General features: G+C 41.1%; 1 protein-coding gene across 7 annotated transcripts in view; it reads left to right on the top strand.

Annotated features, from left to right (window-relative positions):
- Window positions 1-26703, top strand: part of MTAP (methylthioadenosine phosphorylase) — a 43291-nt gene that overhangs the window by 9047 nt on the left and 7541 nt on the right. Inside the window, exons 1-7 of one of the 7 annotated variants that reach the window (XM_085567521.1) lie at window positions 3369-5054; window positions 13650-13708; window positions 14949-15038; window positions 16000-16167; window positions 20788-20890; window positions 25523-25762; window positions 26288-26410. In XM_085567521.1, coding sequence (XP_085423647.1) covers window positions 4917-5054; window positions 13650-13708; window positions 14949-15038; window positions 16000-16167; window positions 20788-20890; window positions 25523-25762; window positions 26288-26410 — 921 coding nt within the window. In that variant the 5' untranslated portion in view covers window positions 3369-4916. Of the gene's footprint in view, window positions 1-326; window positions 5055-13649; window positions 13709-14948; window positions 15039-15999; window positions 16168-20787; window positions 20891-25522; window positions 25763-26287; window positions 26411-26703 lie in introns of those variants that run through there. The other 6 variants (XM_021537140.2, XM_085567518.1, XM_085567517.1 and 3 more) reach the window with 6 other exon arrangements.

The following is a 26703-nucleotide window of genomic DNA, read 5'->3' as shown; positions in this document are numbered from 1 at the left end:
GGACGAATTTTTTAAATACAGGCAGCGACATCAGGGGAGGAGTGCCCCCAACCCTGGGGGAAAACAAAAAAACTGAGTCATCAGCGCAGTCCCTCCCTGCGCGAGGACATAAGTATGGTGGGCTCTATAACATCAGAGGAGGGGAGGGACAAACACCTGCAATGCCCACCTGAAGACATTTCACTGGACTGGACACAACGGACTATGGCTGACAAACCAACCTATATGAGGGAGGACGTGGATTTCATCCCCACCGCTTGGCTGGGTCGAGACCCGAACCAGCCCAGGCCAATACTTAACACCGTATCTAATTTCTCCCCATATAGGTTGGCCCTGACCGAGGCTCTACATCTAAGGGACAGTGACTGGCATTCCATCGCCGTCGACACCGAGGACCCAGGAACCTGGAGGAACCTCCACAGTAAGTATATCGTTCTTGGGGACACAAAAGTCACGCCTCTCGAAGTCACAATTGCACCATCCCTGACATCCAAGAACACTGAGCAATTGGTGGTGTGGCTGCACTGCTCCCATCCTCCGGTCTTCCTTCCCAAGGGCCAAGTCATCGCCCAGGCCATTCCAGCATCTGGGCCTCCGGCACACCCTGAAGATCTCTGGAAGAAAACAGCTAAGAAGAGCTATCAGGTGTGCCAGGCCCAGGTCATAGGGAAGGAAAGACCAAAACTCTCCTGCTATATGCGAAAGGATGGGGAGTTCAAACATCTCAGTGGACTCCTGGACACAGGGGCAGACGTGACAGTCATCCCCGCATGGGATTGGTCGTCACGCTGGGAGCTGCAAAACGTGGCGGGGAAAATTCAAGGTGTAGGGGGTTCTCAATTGGCAAAACAATCTAAGAACATCGTAAAATTTGAGGGGCCGAATGGGCAATCAGCCCGTTCGTATTAGATTACACGGAACCCTTGTGGGGGAGAGACCTGATGGCCCAGTGGGGGGTCACAATTGACATCCCGACCCCTCAGGTTTTTCGGGCAGCGGTCACAGAGGAGCGTCCTACCCGAAAACTTAATTGGCTCACCGATACACCAGTGTGGGTAGAGCAGTGGCCGCTCAATAAACAAAAATTAAAAGCGCTCCAGGAGCTTGTGAAGGAGCAACTCGCCAAAGGGAATATCCAGGAAACAACATCTCCCTGGAATTCCCCCGTCTTTGTTTTGAAAAAACCTGGCAAAGACCAGTGGCGCCTCCTCCACGACCTCCGTGCCATCAACAACGTAATCAAAGACATGGGTCCTCTCCAGCCAGGGATGCCGTCCCCTACGATGTTACCAGAAAATTGGGAATTGGCTGTAATTGATATCAAGAATTGTTTCTTCCAAATTCCCCTACACCCTGATGACGCACCACGGTTCGCCTTCTCGGTTCCTTCCATCAGCCAAGAAGCCCCAATGGAGAGATACCACTGGAAATGTCTCCCCCAAGGCATAAAAAACAGCCCAACCATTTGCTAGTGGTACGTCTCTTCATTGCTGTCCCCTGTGCATGCAGCCACCGAGGGCGTGATCATCCAGCACTATATGGATGATATTTTTATTTGTGCCCCCAACAACGATCTACTTACACACGCGCTTGAACTGACAACCAGTGCGTTGGTTACTGTAGGGTTCAAGCTGCGAGAGGATAAGATTCAAAGGATGCCACCTTGGAAGTACCTGGGTTTGGAGATAAACAAGCGGACCATTGTTCCGCAGAAATTGGCAATAAAAAATTCAATTCGGACTCTATCCGACGTTCAGCAGCTGTGTGGGTCTTTAAATTGGGTGAGACCCTGGTTAGGTATTAACAACGAAGACCTAGCCCCTCTTTTCAATTTATTGAAAGGGGGGGAAGAGCCTAGTTCTCCCAGGGAACTCACTCCGGAGGCCAAAGCTGCTTTGCAGAAGGTTCAGGAGGCAATGTCTGCCAGGCAGGCCCACAGGTATGACCCGGGCCTGCCCTTCCGATTCATCATATTGGGCAGACTGCCACACCTCCACGGTGTCATCTTCCAGTGGGCAGACTCCCTAGGAAAGGGCAAGGATCAGGACAAAAGGGACTCACTCTCCATCATAGAGTGGGTATTCCTGAGTCATTCACGATCCAAAAAGATGACACGGCCACAAGAGCTGGTGGCGGAACTAATCCGCAAGGCAAGAACGCGGATTCGGGAGCTGGCAGGGTGTGACTTTGATCACATCCACATTCCTTTGAAATTGGAATCGGGCCAATTCACAAAGGCAATGTTGGAACACCTGCTGCAAGAAAACGAATCATTGCAGTTCACACTGGACAGCTACACCGGAAAAATTTCTGTTTTGAGACCGGCCCACAAAATTTTCAATTCGGAAATCCAATTCACTCTGTCAACAAAACAAATTCAGAGCAAAAAACCCTTAAAGGCTCTAACAGTTTTTACGGACGCGTCCGGAGGGTCCCACAAGGCAGTAGTGACTTGGAAAGATCCTCAAACTCAGCGGTGGGAGGCGGATGTTGTTGAGGTGGAAGGATCCCCTCAAGTAGCTGAGTTGGCCGCAGTCGTTAGAGCTTTTGAGCGGTTCTCTGAACCTTTCAATTTGGTTACTGATTCGGCTTACGTAGCAGGTGTAGTGTCTAGAGCACAGGATGCAATCCTGCAAGGTGTCTCCAACGATGCCCTAAACAGGTTGCTCTCAAAGCTGATAAGGCTAGTCTCCCACCGAGAGCAACCATTTTATGTGATGCACATCAGGTCACACACCGACCTGCTGGGGTTCTTGGCCGAGGGCAATCGGCGTGCCGATTCCCTCGCTGCCGCCCCCGCACAGCTGGCGCCGCTCCCGGACAAGTTCCAGCAAGCAAAGATCAGCCACCAGCTCTACCATCAGAATGCGCCCGGCCTGGTGAGGCAATTCCATCTCACCCGTGACCAGGCCCGGGCCATTGTGGCCACATGCCCGTCCTGTAAGTCGCTCCCTCTACCATCAGTGAGCGCAGGGGCTAATCCCAGGGGTCTGAAGTCTTGTGAGGTGTGGCAGATGGACGTTACTCACATCCCCTCCTTCGGGAGGATGAAGTACGTCCATGTCTCTGTAGACACCTTCTCTGGTGCAGTTTTCGCCTCTGCCCACACGGGGGAGAAGGCCAAGGACGTGGAGAAACACCTGATACAAACCTTCTCCATGCTGGGCATCCCAAAATTAATCAAAACAGACAATGCCCCCGGGTACAAATCCAAGGAATTCGCAGGCTTCCTACAGCAATGGGGAATAGAACATAAAACTGGCATCGCCTATTCCCCATCAGGTCAAGCCGTGGTGGAACGGACTCATCAGAGCATCAAAAGAATGCTCAAACAACAACAAAAAAAAAGCGTCATCAAAAAATGAGTCCCCTCAGGTTCAGTTGGCACGGGCCCTTTTTACCTTAAATTTCTTAAACTGTTCCTTCGAGTGCCTCAACCCCCCCATCGCAAGGCACTTCAATTCATATGAGCCAAGCAAGGTCAGGGAGAAGCCACCGGTTCTCATTAAAGACCCTGAGACCTGGCGGCAGGAGGGATCCTATGACTTGGTCACCTGGGGACGGGGGTACGCTTGCGTATCCACGCCCTCAGGCCTGAGATGGGTCCCTTCGAAGTTTGTCAGACCATATATTCCTAAGATCCAGAAAAGAGAACCAGAAAGTCCTCAGGTTGGGCACGCCACCCTCAGACGGTGGAGAAGGTCCCCCTCACCTGATCGCCCCTCTTCCCTCTCTGGCTCCTGGGATTCTCTGTTCCTCTTTGAGTTGAACCTCCCCTACCTCGAATATTAATTTATATTTCAGTTGTTTTCTAGAAAAACAGGACTTTTGCTGCTGCTGGGACTCATTGTGTTTATTGTAGGCTTTAGTGTGGTGAAAAGCTTGATTTTAAAAGCAATTAACTCCACAACCAGCGTCAACCACGCCGCACTGACAGCACCTTATGAACTGGAACCCTTAAACAAGGAAGGGTTTCAAGAAGAAGAATTTCCAGAAAAAGGAAACATCTGGTTTCAAAATGAGCCCAGAGACTGTGAAGCCCCTGTTTAAATACTTATTTTACCCTCTTCCCCTCTCTTTGTTTTTAAACAAAAAAGGAGGAGATGTGGAGTTGCATTATTTGTATGTTTTATTATCCCTGTATTATGTATTGGTTTATTCCTTTGTACCCCCATGTACAACTTGGTTTATCCCCAGTTTTCCCGCCTTGTCCTCCCTTCCCGCCTTTCCAGTATCTATCCATCACCCTGGAAGAGGCGCAGTCTTTCCCTTTACCCCTCCCTGGTGCCTTGTCTGTCACTCGGTGTTCCTTCCCATCCATCCAGAAGCTTCCACCTTGGGCACCGGGTGATTGGGCGAGGGCCTGGGGCCCCTCTCATATCCTTCCCCCATTAGACCACGTTATATCACCCCATCTCGGAGCCACTCCCTATCCCTATCCCCATTGGTCGTTGGTTACCCCTCCCTTACAGTTTATAAGCCAGTGCAAGCACCTTGTGCTTGTTCCTGTTGGCTGGCACCGTTCTAGGATATTTGGCCCCGTTGGGCTACAATAAACTTGGACTTAGCCCCCAGCAGGATCCGCTCTTCATTTACCACCGCGAGGCTTGCTAGCGCTGCCCGGAACCCACAAAGGCACTCTCCAAACCCCAGCTGGGAGCGGCGGAGGGTGCCTCAATCGCCCCTCTCGCCCCAGGATGAGAGCTAGCCGGGGCTGAGAGCACAGGGATCTGGGGCGGGAGTGCGGCAAGAATCATTCATGAGAAAATGTCAAGCTAAATACAGTTGTTTAAAATCAGATATTTGAAATTGGCATTCTGGAAAATTGTGGTGGGCATGCTAGGCTTTGTTGATCTGTTGTCTGTCCTCATCTTGAGAAAAGATACATTTTCTAACTGCCTGGTTAGGTTTTAGGCATGCTGTTAAATGTGAATTGCAGGAAGACTAATATGTACTTTCTGTGTAAGATTGGAATTATCGGTGGAACTGGCCTGGATGATCCAGATATTTTAGAAGGAAGAACAGAAAAGTATGTTGACACTCCTTATGGCAAGGTCTGTATAACCTTTTTTGTTATTACTGAAAGTTTTTGCCAACATCTCAAGATGTTTATATGCTTTAAGAATTTTCAGACTGGTAAATGAATGTATAAAGGAGGTGCTGGCACAACTGTTCTTAGTAGCTATGTATTGTATGATTCTTAGTTTGTAAAAACAAAGTATTATTGCAAAGATGATGTGCAAAGGAGACTATACCTCTTCTCATTTGTAGATTGGATGAATTTAGAAACTCACTGCTGAATTTACAATCCCTCTCTTTCAAATTTGTACTGGTGAATGAACTGTGTTATCTGTCACCTTTCTGAATTGCAGACAATTCGCCTTTGAGGCATATGAAACACCATTTTTGCTGTAACTAATGATTTGTTTTACATGCCAATTTAAGATCATGCTTATAGCCACATAATTTGAAAGCTATTTAAAAATTAAGCTCTGAAACTGTGTTTGTGAGACTGATACACCTATACAATTCTTCTTTACATTGCTTCTGTCCTTTTCCTTAGCAGAAGGGAATGCTGGCTAAGGCTGTTGCTCTGTACACAGTGCTGGGTGCGTTTTGAAGGATAATTCCTGGCACAAAGCGTTCATAGTACAAACAGACAAGACAAAGGATGAGAGAGTTTTATAGGCAGGAAGTCAAGGGGGAGTGATGTTTTATTTGTCACACAAAGCTCATAGAAGAACTGGATCCTAGGTAATCATGTCGTAGGACATGGAGAGTCTGGGTGCTTCATAATTGCCATTAGAATTATATCTTACACAGTCTACCAGTATATGCTGGTATGCATACAAAAAAATCTGGTAGCAAGTGCTATTTTGTGACTGGAAGCTTGCTAGAAAACTCAGTGGTGTGGTGTGTGATTGAAAGCCAAATCCATGCCTCCACTCAAAAATGGTTTAAAATGGAGTGTAAAGAACAAGAGGACTTCATATCCACCATTATGAAGGAGAAGTATATTAAAGGAAGTGAAAATATAATCAGAAGAATGCATTTGACTTTTCCATCCTCTTTCAGGATTGGTTAACAAATTGTAATAGAATGAAGGGAACTCACCTCCTCTGTTTTCTATCCTGGTTTGCAAAAGTAGCGAGCTTTGGTTTGAAGGAGAATCCACTGTCTAAACCAAACCAGTTGCCATTGTATTCCCTGTTTCTTGAGAATGATGAATGGATGTTTGGAGACTGCTGACAAAGCAGAAGTAATACTGTACTTGCTGCAGATATTAACTGAAGCTTTCCTATCTAGGACAGATGGAACATTTCTCCCTCACAGGATTCTGTTTGGATCAGAGTTGAGGGCACAGTGGCAGCACATCATTTGAAGGTCTGTTCTGTCACAGCATTGAGGTGCCACAGGAATTGGGGAATGCAAATTCTGCAGTGCAGTAAGTGGCCTGCATTAGGGTTCAGTATTCCTGGGAAGAGTAGGAATACTTTCAGGATGGCTCCTGCACAAAGGAGTGAAATAATCTTCATCAGCCATGCACCTTAGGTCAGTATGTGTCAGGGTCAGCTTGTCAGGACCCCAACAGTGTGGAAGTCCTTTCCCTAGCCCGTTGCAGCCAAAGAAGGAGTCTGGAATATGTCCAATTGCATTTTCAAGGTTGTTTATTTTCCCTTATCTGTAACATCCTTTCTCTGACCTGCTGAGGTCTGTCCAGAAAGGAAGCCATGGTAGTTTGCTTCAAGCCTTGGGCAGCTCCCACATTATATACTCAAAAGTACGTGTAATATGTTTACAATTCCATACCAATACCTAACATCTGTGTTGGTCAGTGTGTCTCTACCTTAAGCCAATAGAAAAGTGTCACCATCACATCAAGACAGGACAAGATTAAGGAGAAGAAGTCTGGGACATGCCTAAATTCTTCCATCTTGACCCCCTGAATTATATTCTAAAAACCCCAAATTTCTACTTTTCCACCCTGTATTAATTCAAATATCACACTATTCAAACCCTTGTGGCTTGTAATGCCTCATACAAAGTTGGCAGTTTTTCCATGGGTTAAAATTGAAGCCACAGATGTTTTTGGCTTCTTGCCAAGGTCTCCGAGCCCCCTTCCAGGGTCTTGAGACAGCCAGGGCAGCCAGAGGAATGTCCTGGACTCCGACAAGTATGGAAGGCTTCTTTACTTTTTTTGTTTTGTTTTGTTTTGGTTTGGTTTGGTTTGGTTTGGTTTTGTTTTGTTTGTTTTGTTTTGTTTTGTGTTCTTCACAGAGTGCAACATAAATAGCAGAAAATTAATGTTGGTGCCTGTTGTGGATAGTGAGAGACCTTGATCAATGGACTGCTTATGCCTGAGCCTGCATGTTATGCATTTAGCACAGACTGAACTTAAAAAAAAGAGCTCATTAATATTTTTTGTTTGTGTGAGGGGGATGAGAATAGAACTGAGATACCAGGGTATGAATCCAAGCCTGAATTCAAGATAATGTCCTGAGCTGAACTGGGACTGTTTAGCTGACCTGAATGGAGTCAGGTCAGTCAAAGGACAGCACAGCCAAACAGGAGGCTTTTATCCTTTTACCTGTAATGGCCTGTCTTCCTTCTTTCTCTCTGTAGATCTGAACTTCTGATAATCAGGCCATTGACCTGATGGTTGTTTCATGTAGATTTCCTCCTGTATAGAATCACATTAACTTCAGGGAATGAATGCAGTTTCCAGTTCAGCAGCTGATGGATTAGCCTTAGTGTGAGATGTGCAGCGTTTAGTCCACAAGTTGCAGTCACACAAAGTACAATGGATTTTGATTGAAGCAGAACAAAGCCTCAAGTTCAATTAGTATTATTAGGTGGATCAATACTCACTTACTTTGCAGCTGAGACTATTTAGTATTCAGGAAGGAGACGTTACACGACCTACCACACATTTTAGAGCTACATAGATGAGAGGAACAGCTGAATGCAAGAGGGCAGTTTTCTTTTTATTTAAGTGTGCCTGGAAAAGCTTAGAAGTTTATGGTTTGTTACTATTTTTTCCTAAAGATATGTTTTGTTCTTGATTGTTACTGGAATAAAACCAAATTGGGACTTTTCTGCCATAAAGATACTTTTTCATAGAGCTGTTAAATCAGTGGAGAGATAATCTGCCTGACATTTTAAGAAGTAAAGGGCTTAATTTAAATAAATTTTGGAACTTTGTGGTCTTTGGTTTTCTGAGAGAAACAGTGGTGAATCATGAACCTATTTAGTTCAAGCAAAACTAGGAAGAATAGAATGAATGAATGAATGTCAAAAGGAAATTGCAAGGCATAGTTACTAGAATGTATGTCCATTTCCTTCTGTCATGTAAAAATGCAGAGGATACAATTCCACTTTGCTTAAATCTTTAATTCTTAAGTTTCTAGACAAGGAGGCTTCTGCCAAAAGATGTTGGAGAAAAGCTTTCTGGAGTAGATTTTCCTTGGGACCTTTGACACTTGACAGCAGCAAAATAGATTTTTCTCTAATGAAAAATGCTTTTTCTTTTCTTTTAAAAGACGAATAATAGCTTACTTTTTTTTTCATACAGAGTCCTTTAATTGTCTTCTGCTTTGGCCTTCTTGAATAGTAAGAATCATTTAACTACAAAATTTAGCACTAGGGAATGTGGGAAAAATGAAAAGTTTAAAGGAAACTATGGTGACAATTTTTTGCTGTTTTCTATGTTGGCATTGGTCCTCTATGATAAATCAAGTTACATTAGTAATAGTGAAAATGCAGAACAATAGCTTTTAAAAAAAATTGAGTAAGCTTACAGCTCTTAATATTCCAGCTGTCTTTTTTTCTTGTCTTCCAACATTTTCAGTACATCAAAAATTTGGTATTCTGTGGGAAATGTCCCAAATTTGATATACTGTCTTCAGATATGGAAAATATTAGTCTCCTACAGGATAATAGATGCTGTTCCAAGCAGTTTTATCTTCGTCATTGAATTTTGGAGCTCCTAAAAAGCTTTGTTCAGAATATATTTTCAGTTAGATTATCTTCCTTTCTGTATGATGGATCTTGATTCTGAATCACCTTCTCTGGTGGGCAAGAGATCTTCCCACTCTAGAAAATTATTCTAGTGCCTCTGTGTTTTTTTCTGGTCATAAATATATCAGGCAAACAAAGCAGGGGGGTAGTTCCACCTTTCAATTGAGCGTTTTTTGCTTCCATCAGGAAAACATGATGCATCAGGAAAACCTGACCATTTAACATAATACATAAGCTCATCTTTTACCTCCCCAAAACAATGTACATTGTTTGGTTCCTAAACTAACTTACAGATTGAATGGAGGCTTGCAGAACCTCTGAAGTACTTTTTCATCGTGAGTGTTCTGTATTCATTCTGTTTTCTGTTCCAACAAGCTCTGGGTGAGATCAAGGGGAAAATGAATTCTGTAGACACTACATGAATTGTACTTTATGCATATTTACATTATAGGCAAAGGGAATTTATTCCAATTGTTTGTTATTGTAATAATTTGGGATTAATTGCTCAGAAAAAAAAGATTATTTATTTTCTGTTTTGCAACAGTGAGTAATATATATCTGACTTGTATTTTGTGAAAAGACAGAAGTAGTTAAAGACATTTATAAAATTTTAATGTTTGAGGTTTTTATTGGACCTTTTATTAAATTATCCTTTTAAAATACAGTATTAGAGCTTTGACTTCAAATTGTTCCATTGAAAGTTTTTATTATTTTATCATTACTCCTGGCTATGACTGAGATAATAGTAGAGAGGTACAGCACTTGGAAAGAAGTAGTGGAGAAAGAAAGCAGAATGGAAGTATACATTAGCTAGGTTAGCTGGTCAATACATAGTTTGAAATGTCTGTTTCTATGACTTTATGCACATATCAATAGTTGGTCCGGCTATTCAATCTCTTTATGAGCAACCTGGATGAAAGGATAGAATGAACCCTGAGCCAGTTTGCAGATGACACAAAACTGGGGGGAGTGGTTGACACACTCAGGGGCTTTTCTGCCACTCAGAGGGACCTTAGTCTGGAGAACTGGGCATAGAGAAACCTAATGGGATTTAACAAGGGCAAGTTTAGAATCCTGCACCTAGGGTTGAATTCCCACCTGGGGTGGGAATAACCCCAAGTATCAGCACAGCTGGAGGCTGACCTCCTGAAAAGCAGCTCTGTGGAGAAGAACCTGGGGTGCTGGATGACAAGTTCACCCTTGCAGTCAGGAGGACCAGTGCTGTCCTGGGGTTCAGCAGCTAGGGTGTGGCCAGCAGGTCAAAGGCTGTGATTCCCTCTCTCCCTGGTGCTGGTGAGGCTACATCTGGAGTGCTATGTTGAGTTCTGGGCTTCTCAGTACAAGAAAGACAAGGAGTTACTGGAAAGGGTCTGGCAGAGCCATAGAGGTGGTTCAGGGTCTGCATTCAGGGTCTGGAGTATCTCTCTTACAAGGAGAGACTGTAGAAGCTGGACCTTCTTAGTCCAGAAAAGAGAAGACTGAGAGGGGATCTTGTCAGTACATAGAAATATTTTAACAGTGGGTGCCCAGCGGATGATACCAGACTCTTTTCAATGGTGCTCAGTGACAGGATAAGCAGTAATGGCCATAAACTAAAACTCAATATGAGGAAGAATTTCTTTACATTGAGGATGGCTGAGCACTGGAACAGGCTGCTCAATGAGATCATGGAGCCTCCCTTGCTGGAGACACTCAAACCCTGTCCTAGGTTGACTGTATGATGCCTTTATCCCCAGTTGTCTGCCCTGTTTATGTTGAACAATAAGTTCTACACCTTTAAGGCTTGTTCCAAGAGTGAAGGGGGAGGAAGAAGCACAGAGTTTGTTTTCAAGAACTGCACTCCCTCCTCCACATTCCTGCTGCTGGACTGTGTTGTTTGCAGATGGACAGACAGCGAGACAGAGCTCTCCTTTGCTCTTTAGTTAGTTTTAGCTAGCTGAGGCAAAGAAGTTCCCTGGACTGTGGTTTTTTTCCCTCTCTCTGGACCTGCTCTGGATGAACACCAGGAGAGCAGCAGCAGCATCGCTGGTGGCCCAGCGGGCCGGGCCTGGGCCGTGGCATTTCCAGCGCCGGAGGGACGGATCAGAGACTGAGTGAGCCCAGCTGCAGCCCGGGGGGTTTCTGAGTTTGTCTCTCTCTTGGAGTGGCAAGAAGTTTTATTGTTTAATATTGTTTAAGTTTGCTTGTTTAATAAACAGGTTTGTTCCACTTTTCTCCAAGGAGGTATCTTTCCCGAACTGGTTGGGGGGGGGAGAGGGGGGGCAATTGAATCTGCTTTTCCTAAAGGGACCCTTTTTGGGGTTCTTTCCCCAAATTTGACCTGAACCAGGACAAACACCCACCTGGATATGTCGCTGTGTAGCCTGCTCTAGGCAAGCCTGCCTTCACAGGAGGCTGGACTAGAAGATCTCCACAGGTCTTTTCCAACCCTAACAATTTCTGTGATTTTGTGATCTTTATTTAATGTCTTTTAATGAAGCATGACACAGTATCTACAATTCTTTTCTTATACTGTCCACTCATCATTTAGCAGTGCTCTCTTTGTTTCAAGTGTTTCTTTTTCTCTTCCAGTTTTCTAGAAATCATGTGCCAAAAAGATTCAGTATATCACGTGGAAAATGTGCAGAATGCATCAGTTCAAAGGTGTCAGCCAGATTCTTACACAACCATCCTGAGGCCTGTTGAAGTGCTGGGATATGAGCAGATAGGAAAGGAAACCCTGGCTGCAGCAATTAGATTTTGAAGCCTGTGAATTTCAAACCTGTTATGTTCTTTCTGCATCATCAATGTATACTAGAATTCAGTGGACTTCTGTGATGGGAATTAATATCAAACTACCCCAAGTCTTTTGAAAATGGGCATAAATCTACCTCTTGGAACAAACTTGAATCTGTAACTTATAAAGCAAAAAGCTCAGTCTTTAATTTGCTGACCTTTTTGATATGAGGCAAGAACTTTTACTGGAAATCCTCTTTAGTTTTTAAGAGTATTTTTGTATTCTTTTGGGGACTTAAGTCCCCAGTTTTAATAATTGCTTATTATTTAACACAGCAAGTGTGTGCAAACAAAACAAAATCCCAAATGCTAATTTTTGTGAACCTTGCTTGTTATGGAGTGTTGCAATGGCAAGTTGCTGTGGCCACTAGACAGCAAGGCTTTTGCCCTATGTGAAATTTCACTCTTAAAGCCATGTTTGTTTGAGAAGAGCGTAAGGTAAAGATTAAAGATTTAAATATCAGTAATTTAATATTAAATTGATACTTGAAAAAAAAAAAAAGAACAGCTGTTTTAAACATAAATGTTCTGGAATGTTCCCATTTTTTAAAAATAAGTAGTAAGTGTCTGCCAGAATTTCAGCCTTGGTGATTGAGTAAATTATGGTGCTTTAGAGAGCTTTCAAATGTATAATTGCCAAAAAGAGCAGTGCAGTAGGAAGTAGAAGGTGATTTTTTTTTTAAGAAATGGGTATCTTTAACATGGGGCTCCCATATCGCTTCATTGTCAACCTCTGCAAAATTTCAACTATATAATAAAATCAACAGCTGTAAAATAAATGCTAATTGAAATCTTGCATCTAGCATTATAATTTTATTTCTTTGCTGTCAAGTAGCTGGCAGCAGAACATTTCTAAGTGCAAATGTGTGAGTCAAGACACTTGCAAACGTGATCAGTAAATAAACCATGGTTTTGTTAGTAGCTGTTTTAACAAAAAGGAAAGTGTAGTATATTTGAGATCCCTGAAGGCCAGGAGCAGAACACAGCCCACAGAGCAATTAATTTATTGTAATGGTGGTTGATGACTTGGAGGCTGCCTCTCATGGGCAGGATGACCCATCTCCATGGCAAGGTACACATTCCAGCTGGACAGCTAAAGTCAAAATGCTCTGTTGTCCTGGCTGGTTGGTAGCCAGGAAGATTGTATTTTCTTGTATAGCTGTAAGAGAAGTCCCTGGGCTGAGCAAGTACAACACTGCTTCTGCCACTTACGTACCAGAATTTCTCTGTTGTATCACATTTCATTTCCCAAAAGCAGGACTCCCAGCAACAGGGAAGAGAGAGTTTTTCAGGAAGCTAGGCTTGAGTGTGGGATGGGTTGGAGGAATCCAGACTATTCACACCCTACTGCAAGCCCAAGTTAGAAAGGGAACAGAGAAGAGAATGGTGAGTGTTATGGAAAAGCACAGATTAAATGGGTTTTATGCTGGAAGAGGGATTTAGTAGAGAATGGCAGCTATTTAGCAAAAAGAAGCTGAAGTTTACAGGAAAGAGTGAATCATGCTAACCAATTTGATGGTAACATGTGCATGGTACTATTTTTGTGTTTGAAATACTCTTTTCATGTATTAGAAGGTATTACAGTTTCAAACCCCAAAATAAAGAGTTGCAATGTTAACTTTTGTACGAACACAGAAAATTTATGGTAATCCTTTCTGTTTCAAGTTTGATCTTCCTTTTCCAGGCTGTTTTACTAATTTGTCATATCAAATTACACAGCTGAGCTCAAGAAAATGTGAGAGTACAATTGTAACCAGTATTTTCTTCTGTAACTGTTGCAGTTATTTTTAGGTCGTAGTAAAGGTTTATAATGTGATTGTCAAACGGTTACTTGTTCTTATGTGCTTGTGTTGCAGCCATCAGATGCTCTGATTTTGGGAAAGATCAAAAATGTGGACTGTGTGCTCTTGGCAAGGTAAATTAGCATTTTAAGGGGGCTTGTATTATACATCTTAAAGTCTTCTCAGAATTTTTTCTCTTTTCATTTGGTGAACTGAATTTCTGCTCTGACATCATCTTGCTCTCTATGGTTGCTAGCAAAATCCAGCACACAGTTGGGTTTTTTCATAAGCAAGTTTGATGCTGCAAGGACTGGAAGTATTGAAAATGCTGTCTAAGTTAGGTAAAAAAATCTAGTGGGAGGTATTGCCCTAATGAGAATGGTAGGCTGCAAGGCCACCTGCTCTGATGGTTGGTCGGTGATGCTGATGACCTTACTAATTAATTCATCGGCTTACTATGTTTGTAGATTTCCTTTGTGAAATAGAGAAAATGTCTGCTTCCAGGTGAACTATGTCTCTGTTACTTCTGTACACTCCTCCAAATCATTCCCTTATATTATTGAGTCCTCTTGTTGTTACAATTATTGTTTATTGCATTCCCTACAGTTGTCCCTCCCTATATAATTTTTATTCAGACATTTTTACTATACTTGAAGAGACTCTGGAAGTAGGATCTGCAGGTGAATGTGTGGAAATTTCACACTGGTGTAACCATGGATGTCTAGGACCAACATGCTACTGGATTAAATGTAAGACTATTAACACAATTTGTGGCACCTGGGCAGAATGGACAGAGCAGATGCTGATGACAGGGCCTCTCAGCAGGCCAAGTCAAGGTAATTAGTCAAGCACAGGATCCATCCAGGAAATCCAGGCAGGAACCTTAGGAGGCGAGATATGAAGATGTAGCATGTGTCTAAAGCCTATCTCGCTCTGGAGACAAGCTACAGCATAGGTCTGAAGGCAGTGGGGGACACCGGGCTGTGGACTGGCACACTAGGATATAGCTCAGGCCAGGGGTGAAGACTGGGGCCTGATCTTAGAGGTAGGAGCATCCAGACTCACAGGCATCAGGAGTTTCTGTGGAGGCTCAGGCTGAGACTGGTCAGGGCACTTAGGACTCAGTGGTGCACTATGGGCCCTGATTCTTTTTATTCCATTGTTTTTCCATTGAAGCTGCTAACTGCTAACCATCTCTGCAACTACATTTTTGTCTGTGGTTTTCTTTTCTTATCTTTCATGGACTTTGCTCATGTATTTTATTACACATTTTTCTCATTTCTAAAATGGATAACATTTTTCTCATTTTCTAAAATGAACTACTAATTCAAGTTCTCATAGCTGTACTGTTTCAAACTAGTCTTTGGACCACAGATGTCTGAACAACTTGGCTATGGTTTATCTTCTCCCTGGCATTTATTACTATTCATATAGAAACCTCACAAGTTTACTTTTAGAGCTAAGGTACCTGCAAATTTTTCTTTGTGTTCCGGCTTCTGAATCAGATTGGAAAGGAAGAGGCATGTATATTTTATAAGAGGATTATGACAGCAACTGCAATAAAGCAATAGATCTGTGTGCCATTAGCATTATCAGAAATGCTAATGACAACATGGGAATCCTGTCTGACAGTGCTTGGTCATGTTGTGTGCAGTTCCTGAATGACCAAATTCTTAGGGCCTTTTGACCTCTGAAAAAAAATCAGTTGAGAAATTAAGTTCCTTCTTTTCTCTTACATGGTTGAAAATCATTTTATAATGTGTTTAATCATGTAAGTGATGTGCTTCTGTAGCAAAGACAGAGATAGCACAAAAGCTCATGCTTATAAGACCAAGTATTTCCTGTCTTGGTGAAAAGGAATACTGCAGCAGTGTGAAGCATACTTTTAATTTATGAACGCTGTCAGATCACTTAAAGATCAAAGAGAAAAGTGTGATGATTCTACTGTTTTCTTTGGAAAGATGACAGAACACAATGTCTGTGATGTGCCACTCTGTGTAGGAGAATACAAGCAATGCTTCTGGGCAGAAAATTTGTGGAGGTGTATATAAATCTTTCCTGTAATGTTTGGAAAAGGGGTTTCAGAATCTATGGAACTGACTTAGAAGATTCAGAGAAAAATGCTTATTTTAATCTTGAGACTGCTGATGTATATTTGATTGTATTTTTAAGATTATTTTCATTACAGTCTTGAACTTAAAATTTTGCATTTGAAAATAAAATTATACCACTGCTTCTTAAATTGAATGCCAGGAGAAGCTCAATATATTTAGGTAAACAAAATATACCAGAAGTAGCTGAAATGGTCAGTTCTACTTCCAATTTTGTCAGGAGAAATATGTTTCCCAAAATTCTCCTTACTTGGGAGAAGGAATGCAACTTCAGTCTGATTTATTTTACTGTCTTGCTTCATGTATCTTTGCAGACATGGAAGGCATCATACAATTATGCCATCAAACGTCAATTATCGTGCCAATATCTGGGCATTAAAAGAAGAAAATTGTTCCCATGTATTAGTGACTACTGCCTGTGGTTCATTACGAGAGGAAATACAACCTGGTGATCTTGTCATAATTGACCAGTTCATTGACAGGTGAGTAAGAAGGAGGAAAAAGAGGAGAAACAGGGTTAAACCATATAATAACATGTTCATGTTAAATTAAGTTTTTGTAAAATAAGATGATAGCCTCAATCTTTTGTCAAAAAGTAAGATTCATACAAGAAAATATGATAGGAAATGGGAATGTGATTATAAGAAGTTCCATTCTAACGGACACAGAAGTACTAGGTGAGAAATGGCCATAAAAGAGCCAAAGTGTAGCTCCACGGGAAGACTGTTCAGAAGTAAAAGAAATCTTACATTCTCAGATGTGGGAGAGAAACATGAATAAAAGCGCAGGCCACTCCAAACTTTATGAAGAATCTGAAATGAGATGGCGTGGTACAAGAAAGCATAATAGAAGTCAGGTAGGTAAATATATGTCATAATAATGAGGTCCTGCAGAAGAGAGATAAATGTAGCACAGTAGCAAAAGAGAAGAGTTTGTTCTAAAACAAGAATAGATGCTTACATATCTTATTTGTTAAGAATCATAAGGAAATAAATTTGTTTCCGAAGTCTCTACACCAGCTGGTCTTATCTTCCTTGATCATCTGACTAGAAAAGTTCAAGCAAAGCTGGGGGAAAAATAAAGTTATATTTAAAGATCACCAGAAACACCAATAATTCAAAGATATGGCTGCACATTTTAAAGGTAAATTTGCTTTTAATACTTGGAGGAGTATTATATCTTGAAGTCTTATTTCAGTATTCCACATAGTATGAAGTATTTAAAATGGCTTATGCAGCTTCTTTGGGCATTTGTGGTGCTGCTGGTAGTGTTTCACTGCCACCTGAACACGTAAACTTAGATTTGTTCCCCACATTGCTGTGCTATTCAAATTTTGACTTACTAACTTTTTTTTTTTTTTTTTAATGTGTAAGTGAAATGCTTTTTTTCTGTGAGAGTAGGTTTTAGGTACAGTGTATATAAATTACTAAGTACCCTGCAGGGGCAAGCCCCATATAAAATGCTTCCAGTTATACTAGAGATTATTTATGAGTGAATGTGAGCTATATTGCTGACAATACTCTTTTTTTTTTTTTAGTAGTGATACTGATTTATGTAGGAGAGATATTAAACAGACTTGGGGACATGGTTTGGATGATTGTGAGTCAAGCACCAGTTATTTTGACTGCATTATCGCCTGACAGACTCCTGGGTAAGTGACAGGAGCCTCTGTTTGCCATTGGTGAACCACACCTGGAGTACTGTATCCAGTTCTGGGCTCTACCATGCAATTTGGATATGGGCATTCTAGAGAGAGCCCAGCAGCATACTATGAAGATGCTTGTTTAATGGCATCAGGAAACCAAAAAGCTTCTCAGAAAAGCATGTGCAAATGTTTCCCTGTGGAAAATTACACGTAATATGAATTTTTAAATCATCCCCAAAGTGCAGTTTAATTCAGAAAATGATACATTGTAATAGTCTGTCTCTTTTGACAGCTGAATTTTTGTGTCAAATCTTTTTCTCATAATGTTCTATGCCAGGGAGTGTTAGACTGACAGGCCTTCGGAGGTAGGGTCTGCATTTAGCTCTTCACAGCAGTCTAAGAGTGATTGCATTATATAAGCCACTATGCCAACAGTGCTACTGATGGGAAGATATTTTCATGGGACAGAATATTTTAGTTGTCCACCAAAATCTGAAAAGTTGGAATTGTTCTGAAATACCTTCTAATGGAAGATCAGGGTCATGCAAACAGTGTTAATAGTCTTGGAAAGATTGTGCTGGTTAAATTTGCAAAAACAGTCAGTTATTTTTCTTCAAAGGTATTCTGGCTTCTATATAGTTGTTAATTCATGCCAGGCAGTACGTAGGAAAGAAGTTGTGGTCTAGGTGGCAAGGCTTTACTCAGTCCACCATTAAAATCGGTGCCTTCTGGTATCTAGGTGCCTTTTAATATCTGGGCTCCCTCTATATATATTTTCAATAGGGAGAATTCCTATTCTCAATTCTCCTGACAGGTGTGAAGCAAAAAGAAGAAATAGTGAATAGGAATTGGAGAAGAGCTAGAACTGAGCAGAAAACTGTAGGCAACTACTGTAATTTGCTCTCCTTGGGCATGCACACCATGAAATTAATGACAGGATTGCAATATAAGGAGTTGTGTAGGACTTATGCCTAGCATAGGTTTGACTTACAGTGTGAAACACTGAATAGGTGTAATTAGAACTGTGTAAGATTTCCAAACTTCTGAGAGCCTAATTCTGCAGGTCATTACCATACCTAGTGTTTGATTCCATATATATTCTCTGCTTTCTTTATGCTTAGTATTTTGTTTATTTAAACAATAAAAACATATTTTATTAGATAAATACAAAAATACATATATTGTGTTCTCCTTGCTTCCAAATCCAAAAATAACCACTTGCTAGTGTAGGCTGCAAAAGTTGTTCTCTTCTTTGAAAGAAAGGTACTTGAAAAATCTAGGATTTTTTTTTCTGCCTTTGACTCCTGTTGGTAAATTGCAGTACTGTTAATCAGTTGACTACGTCAGAGTAATTGAGGGCTTTAGAGTACTTTCTGATTTATTTGCTAGGAAGAGAAGAGCAAGATAGTAAGTACTTACTTGAATGACTCAGTTTAGCTGGGGAGATGCAAAAATTAGCTTCCTCTAACACCTGCCCATTCTATTGTTTCAGTTCTCTGTGTCTCAAAACCAACTACAATTACTCCAATATTGTCAAACTTCATAAACTTTTTTGGTAGAATTTTCTTTCAGTGTCTCTGAAGATGCAGAGCTTACTAAGCTTGCTTTTTATATGCATATGCCAGTCTGAATTTACATTTTGTTTTTTAATTACCAGTAGTATGATAATTCAACACCACTGGAAGAAGGTGATGATGGAAGTGGTAGAGGGCTGTTTGTCACAAATGGAAATGACTGGTTTGTTCATTTGAGTTGTATTTTGCTTCCTAGAATCAGTCACAGTCAGAATTGCCAGAAAATCTTGCGATACTGTAATAAAACCAAAAAGAAGGAGCAAAAGCCACCTTATTGTCAGATTAAAATTGTAACTGTTGCTGTAGGTACAGGGGCTTAAGGGGGTTTAATTTCCAGGTGGGTTTAAACTACAACAGAGGGAGAATAAAAATTATCTCAGTGCAAATACATGTGGTCTATTGCTCAAAGCATTTGTAGGTTTTACTGTTGTTATTTAATCCCATGCAGTTTGTATGAATGATGCTAAACATAGTGGGATTTCTTTATGAGGCCATGTAATGATGTAGCTATTCTCTTCAAAGAACACAGAGTGTCTGAAAGTAAGATATTAATATTTATGCGTATGAGATCTTTCCTTGGGCTTTTCTGATTGAAAGTACCTGGCTAACAGCATCTGAATACCATAATGCAGGAAATGGATTGTGGCTTTTACCATTTCCTCCAACTCTAAATAATTAATTAGCAGACAAAATAGAAAAGTGTGAAAAATTTGATATATTCTATTTGCAGCTTTTCAGGATCACATACAAGAAGAATTAATTTCAGTGTTTCAGCTGATTTTAACAGCTGTATCCTATTTTCCAGAAGTTTTTAATTTGTCCATCCTTTCCTGTTTTATAATCTCATTCTTAAGAATTGGTGATTGGCAGTATTTCTCATTCTTAATGCATACTATTGATGCTTTTTTGATGCATTTTTGTGTTCAAACCTACTCTAACATATGAATTGTATTTAAGACCTTCTTTTAAATATTTCCTGGGGAACTTTACTGGGGAACTGTTATAAAAAGTATTACCAGCAGATACTTTGTATTTGAACTGGGGATTGAATTTGGCTACTGTCTTTATTTTCTCCTGTAAAGCACAATATGTGACACTCTGCAGGGTAGAATGGAGTGTCTGAGAATATTATTCCAGATGGTTTACACCATCCAATTGGGTGGATTAGCTTGAGGCAGTGCTTTTGAGGGTGAAGTGATAGTGGGTAGCAGTTCCATGTGTTCCAAAATGGTATGCTGAATGGCGATTTCAACATGGTTTGACCATTTCCATCCATTGAAAGAAGAGAGGAAAAGGATGATTTTACTTGGAAGCTGGCACTGCATGTGTGTGTGATCTTTCTGAGAAAATGAAGTTCTCAGAACACCCTGTTCCAAGGTTTTCTAGTTGAATTTACACTTCCTTCATGGTGGAAACTGTTTCTGTAAATTCCTATCCTTTGGGACGTAGGAATGCAGTGATACAAACAAGTGCTGTTTTAACTAGTCTTGTGGTAGTTGAGATTTTATTCATTCCCTTTCTTAAAGCTTACTTATATGTTTTTCCAGAGGTTACATGCCTGACTTTTGAATTAGCTGGTTGTTTTGCAGTAGAATTGCATCACAGTAGGGCTGTTTGTGTCATTTAGGAACAAATCAGCATTTCACTATCTTGGTTAACAAAAGATTTTCATAATGAATTGACAATGGACTAGTGAAGTAACAGTTTTATAGTCTCCAGCTCAATTCTCAAAGGTTTGTACAGAGGCAGAACGGGATTACAGGTAGTCACTAATAAAATCCTGTTTTTTTTTTTCCGCTCCCAGGAATGCTGTGTGGTTTTATTTGTATCAATTTGTTGGTTTCTCTTTCTGTTCTCTCTAAGCAAGTTTTCTGCTTCTCTAGGACAACTAAAAGACATTGTACTTTATATGATGGACAGCATTCCACTCTCTCAGGAGTATGTCATATTCCAATGGCTGAGCCTTTCTGCACCAAAACCAGAGAGGTTAGTGAATTCTGTAATAGTCTTAAGAAATGTTGTTTTTATGGCGCTTATTTGTGATATAGTAGTCTAATTGTGCATTCTTAGAATGTAGAGGCAATATGCACCTCTTTATCCTGTTTCTCAGATACATCATGGTATTAAGGACGATTATAACATTTAGAAGGCATGGGAAGTAAAAGAAATTGTGTCTGTCTTCCTAAGTCAGTTGGCAACATATTTTCCCAGAGTCTTAATAACAGGACAAATGATCTTTGTTTTAATCAGGTAGCCAGCTAAGAAAGCAATGAAGTGAACAAAGCAGATAGGATTATAAATTAGTTCAATTTTTTTCTGAATAAAGCTGCACCTATGGTAGAGGCATTCTACATACTCAAATATTTAAACAAGTAGTGTTTTCACATTCCACAAGAGTTGCAGTATTGCATTTGTGCTTTTGTGTATTGTAGAGGTGGGTGGTGGTGGAGAGTCAAGGCTTAGGATGTTAAGCATTGAAACAAGCCAAATTGTATTTGCCATTTATTCTTAGTTGTTGCTCTCAGTTGCGTCACTTCAATATTTTCAGGCTTCTCAAATTACAGAATATGAAACACTTCTCTGTTTTTCAGTACCTTTATAAGTTTCTGGGAGGAGTGCCTCTGATTAAATATGTCACCCTAGTGTATTCCTAAAGTTGAGGAAAAGGGAAGGTGAAAATTAAACTGCATGTTTTGTGGTTTTGTGGAATGCTCTGATCAATAGCTGCAAGGAGGTACATACTTCAGAGGAACAGGAGTATTTACAGAATCAGTCATATTCATCTAAGACCTGCTCTCTACAATCAAGACAAAGTTGAATTGTGAAGCAGGTGGCACAATTAACCAGAGCATGTACAAACATTTGGACTACTGAGCTATCCTGCTTTTGTCACCAATTAGCTTCAGTGTCGTTATATGCTATTTTTGTTAATTGGCCACACTGTCGTTTAGAGATACCTGCACTGAGAATCAAGGTGTTTTATAATGAGCTTGTTTATAATGAGTTTGTTTCTTCTCATGAAGAAACAAACCACTGCATATTATATGTATGCATGCTTTTGCCCTCTTTTCAATTAGCAGTAAATTATGCAAAATACTTTGCATTTTTCTTGCAAAAAGAGCCTAGCTGCATGCTCTTACCAAAGATTAGTTGGTATTTCATTACTTTCTACTGCAAGAATGATGTCATGTCACAGTAGATGCGAGGATTTTATTCAGAAATTGATTGAAAAGTGTTATTACTTTGATGATTGGCAGTACTTCACATTGTAATTTTTTTTCAAAAGTAAGTACTCATACATAAGAAATTTCCTGGGACTGCAAGAAACAGTTTTCTTTCAGTTGTTAACTAGCTAGAGATGTTATTTGGGTTTTACATTTTTTTGAAAAGCCAGCAGAGAAATATGCCTTTTCAAACAGAGAAAAAACATTTAGGTACTTCCCAGTCTCACATGTGATCATTATGTCATTAGCCTATGCATTCTAATCAGCCTGAGAGATGTTTTAAAGAACATGTGGGTTTTGAGCTCTTTGTGAGACTGAAAAGGAGTATTTTCACTTCATTTGAAAATACCAGATAAAAGTGATTTAAATTTTTTTCTGAAACTATGTCTGAAAATTTTTAGCCCAGTTTATCCCAGTTCAAAGGAATTTCATAGATAAGTGCAATAATAATAATAATAATAAAACCAAATTTGTGAATGTAGCACATTTAAAGAATTTTGCAACAAAATATCTGAAACCTTCATATTCTATTGCATATGTGCAAATACATTAAAATGATCTGGTTTCGTTGGTTGATGCACTGTAAGTTAAATGAGAATCTAAACAGAGTTTATCTTTTTCTCTCAGAAGTTTTGAATCATATAGGGTATCTTGAGTATTGCTGCTTTTGGAAACTGAGGCTCAATACAACATCTTATAGGCAGTAAAGTTGGAACTGCCTAAAGAGTTTCAGAAAGATACTGCTCACTTTTGGTTATGTCATGTCAGTTGGTCTGTTGATTTATTAACAGTGTAATTAACTGCCATTCCTCTAAGCATATATTCAGAATTAATAGCATCAATAAACAAGAATATTAGGTGTGATTAATACTAGATCAACTTACCACACAGAACGATTCACATATTAAGAATATTAAGGGGTTATAAAGGACCTTGAAGATTATCTAGCTCCAACTGCCAGTGCCGTGTACAGAGGTACCTTCCACTAGAACAAGTTGCTCAAGGCCTTATCCAACCAGGACTTGAACTCTCCCAGTGTTGCAGCATCCACATGGGCAGCCTGTTCCAGTGTCTCACCACTCTCAAGTTAAAAATTTTCTTCCTAATATCTAACCTAAATTTCCTCTCTTTCAATTTGTGGTTGTTACTCCTTGTCTTATCACTACGGTTCCTGACAAGGAGTCCCTCTCCACCTTCCCTGTAGAACCCTTCAGATACTGGAAGGTTGCTATGAGGCTTCTCCACAGCCTTCTCCAGGCTGAACAGCCCCAACTTTCTCAGCCTGTCTTCATAAGGGAGGTGCTCCACTGCTCTTACCAATTTTGTGGCCCTTCTCTGGACTTATTCCAACAGTTCCATGCCTTTCTTACAGTAAAGATCCCAGAGCTGGATGCAGTATTTCAGTAGGGTCTCACCAGATCAGAGCAGAGGGGCAGAATCCCTTCCCTCACCCTGCTCCCCACACTGCTCTGGATGTAACTCAGGATCCCATTGCCTTTCTGGTCTTTGAGTGCTCATGGCTGGGTTGTGTTGAGTTTTGCATCAACTATCCCACCAAAGTCCTCCTCAGCAGGGCTGCACTCAATCACTTCTTCCAACCTATGTGTCTGGTGTTGCCACAACCCAGGTACAATGCAAACTTACCCATTTACTTGCATCTGCAGTGGCAGATGTGCGTACTCCAGCTTTATGTTTTTGTGCTGCTCCACAAAATCCACTGCTACACACAATCCACTGACCTGCAAGCCAGGGAGAAGGCACCCCACACTTCAGCTGTGGCTGTTTGTTGCATCTATTTGTGTTGACTGTGGGCCTCTCGCAGTGTTTTGCAGGGAAACTGCTCCACAGAACGTAAGTCATGATGCTAAGAAGTTGCTTCTAGTGGTGTCAGACTAGGTTTTTCACGCTGCTGTGTTATGAAGGTATCTCCTGCCTACCACAGTTTTTGAAAGTGCTTTTGCTTTCTTTTCTATCTTTTTTTTTTTTTTTGCTGATGGCCATTTTAAATAGATGTCATTGTAGTTCCTTTCATTTCCTACTCAAGACAGTGATGGGCATCCTAGTCCTATTTATCTAGGCTGGTATCCTCTTATTCCAAGTTATCAACTGGTATTATCCAGGCTGATTACCAAGAGAGAAAGTCAGGATTATTCTGCCATGTATCAGGTTCTCATTTGGACTAACTGATGGGAAGTTGTCTTGTTTGAAAGACAGGTGTCTGCTAGGGAAGGCAGGAGCTTCCCTTGGGATGGAGAATGTAAAGCCCTTCCCTCTGAATTATTGTAAGTTTGAAGGTAAGGGGCTCTGAGGCAAAGCACACGAGGCTCGGAGCAGCAGTTCATTGCCGGTGTGTCCAAGCGAACCAACGCCAGCATTGCGGTACCGCCCGGCCCGGCCCGGCCCGGCCCGGCCCGGCGCGGCGCGGCGCGGCGCGCTCCCTCTGCTGCAGTTCCGCGCGCGGCCGCGGGGGCGCTGTGGGCGGGCTCGGGCGGCGATGGCGGCCGGGCCGGGCGGGCGGGGGTGGAGCAGCGGCTGCGCCTCACCGGCCCGGGGCGGCCGCTCCCGGGGCCGAGCGGGACTTGGGGAGCGTCGAGCCCGCAGCAGAAGCTGGACAGAACTGGGCTCCAGCGGTAGCAGCAAATTTCTTTCCCGAAGCAGCAGTTCAGACCGTCTTCCTCTTAAGTCGCAGAGCAAGAAAATTAGCAGCTCCCCAGCCCTCCTTTACCTGTCCCACTCCCTTGAGCCTGGCCAATTCTTTTGATTTTCTTCAGTACCCTGTTTTTCCTTAAGTACTCAGTCATTAAAGTTTCCTAACAACTTACGGGGAAAATTATGTAAGTAAAAAGAAGCAAAAGAAAAGAAACCTAACCCCCAACAGACTACATACTGTATGTCCAGTATACAGTTCAGCCACTGACACGTGAAAATATGGTAATAATTTCTGCACAGATTCTCAGGGTACTCTTTGAAGTATGTGCTTGTAAAGTTTTACTTTCAAAATACAAATTTCTTACTACTGTTTTCAATGACTTAGCTCTACGTGTGATAATGCAGTGCTCAGTGGAATGCTTTTATCTGCAATTCTGCCTGCAATGTAGGCACAGTCTAAATGTGCAAAAAATTCTGTTTCCTAATTTTCTTGGTCTGCATTGAAAGCAGTAATCCAATTGATACCAACAAAATCAGATGAGTTCAAGTTCATCCCTGTTGGTAGGACTGCTTATTTTTCTTGTTGGGTGAGGAAAACAAAACTCATCTTTGATTTTGGACAGTCATATGAAATACGACTACTCTGTATAAAGCTAACTCCTTTTGTGTGGAAGTTTTTGATGGAATGCAAAGGCTGAGTACAAAGGGAATTGTTTCCTTTCTTCGACATTGGCATGTTTTGCAGGTTCTTATTGAGACTGCCAAGAAGCTGGGGCTCCAGTGTCACTCCAAGGGGACAATGATCACAATTGAAGGCCCACGTTTCAGCTCTCGAGCAGAAAGCTGCATGTTTCGCAGTTGGGGAGCTGATGTTATCAACATGACTACAGTGCCTGAAGTGATTCTTGCAAAGGAAGCTGGAATGAGTTATGCTAGTATTGCCATGGCAACAGATTATGACTGCTGGAAGGAACATGAAGAAGCTGTGAGTGAAACTTTTTTCCTTTGTTGTTGCCCTGAGGGATTTGGATGAGAATGTGTAGGTTTTGATCAGAGATGACATACTGTACCAAATCTATTCTTAATTACATTAGAATCCCTGAGTTATTCTCGATGAATTATTGTGAAAGTAAAAATAGAGTCAGTCGTTGCTATTACATTAATTTTCATGAACCTGCCTCACTGCTAGCAAACTTTTTGTTTCCTGTTGTCTGAATAAGGGCATCTGTGGATATGAAGCTCATGAATTCTGTCTTCTTTGTGACTCAATTAGTCTGGTGATTTTCCTTTTGCAGCTCTGTGCGAAACAATGTATATGCTCTAGTTCTCTTATTTGTTTGCAGTACACAACTATAAACCATACACACACTGAGTTAAAAACATTTATACTATCTAAAAAGACTGGTATTCTAAGGCTCCACTTTTACACTTCCGAGTTAAATTTATTTGGGTGTTTAAAATGTGTGACATCAAAATTGAGAGACACCACTCAGTTGTATTGTATTTCTAGGTTTCAGTGGATAAAGTTTTAAAGACACTGAAAGGGAATGCAAATAAGGCTACAAGCATACTCCTTACTGCCATACCTCAGATAGGCTCCATGGAATGGACCAGCACCCTGCACACTCTGAAAGTAAGTATCCAAATGAGGCTGATGAGTACCAGGGACAGGGTATGTGTGTGCACACACAACACTGGTGCATTTTACAGGATGTTTTTGCGTAAATCAAAATGTTTCAGAGTAAATGCTTCAAGAAACCAAATTCATTCAAGAAGGGCAGACAGATTCTACATGTTTCTTGCAAGTTTTGTTTTCAAGTTTAGCTTGCAACTGTAGCTTCAGTTTTACAAGAAGTTTTGGAAAAGGTTAAAAAAACCAGATAGCTGTATATTGTTGATGAAGTGAGACATCAGCCATAAGATGTT

Source organism: Lonchura striata, chromosome Z (assembly GCF_050655825.1).
Source record: "Lonchura striata isolate lonStrDom1 chromosome Z, ASM5065582v1, whole genome shotgun sequence".
Classification (NCBI taxonomy): Eukaryota; Metazoa; Chordata; class Aves; order Passeriformes; family Estrildidae; genus Lonchura; species Lonchura striata.
This window is presented reverse-complemented; position numbering and strand designations above follow the sequence as displayed.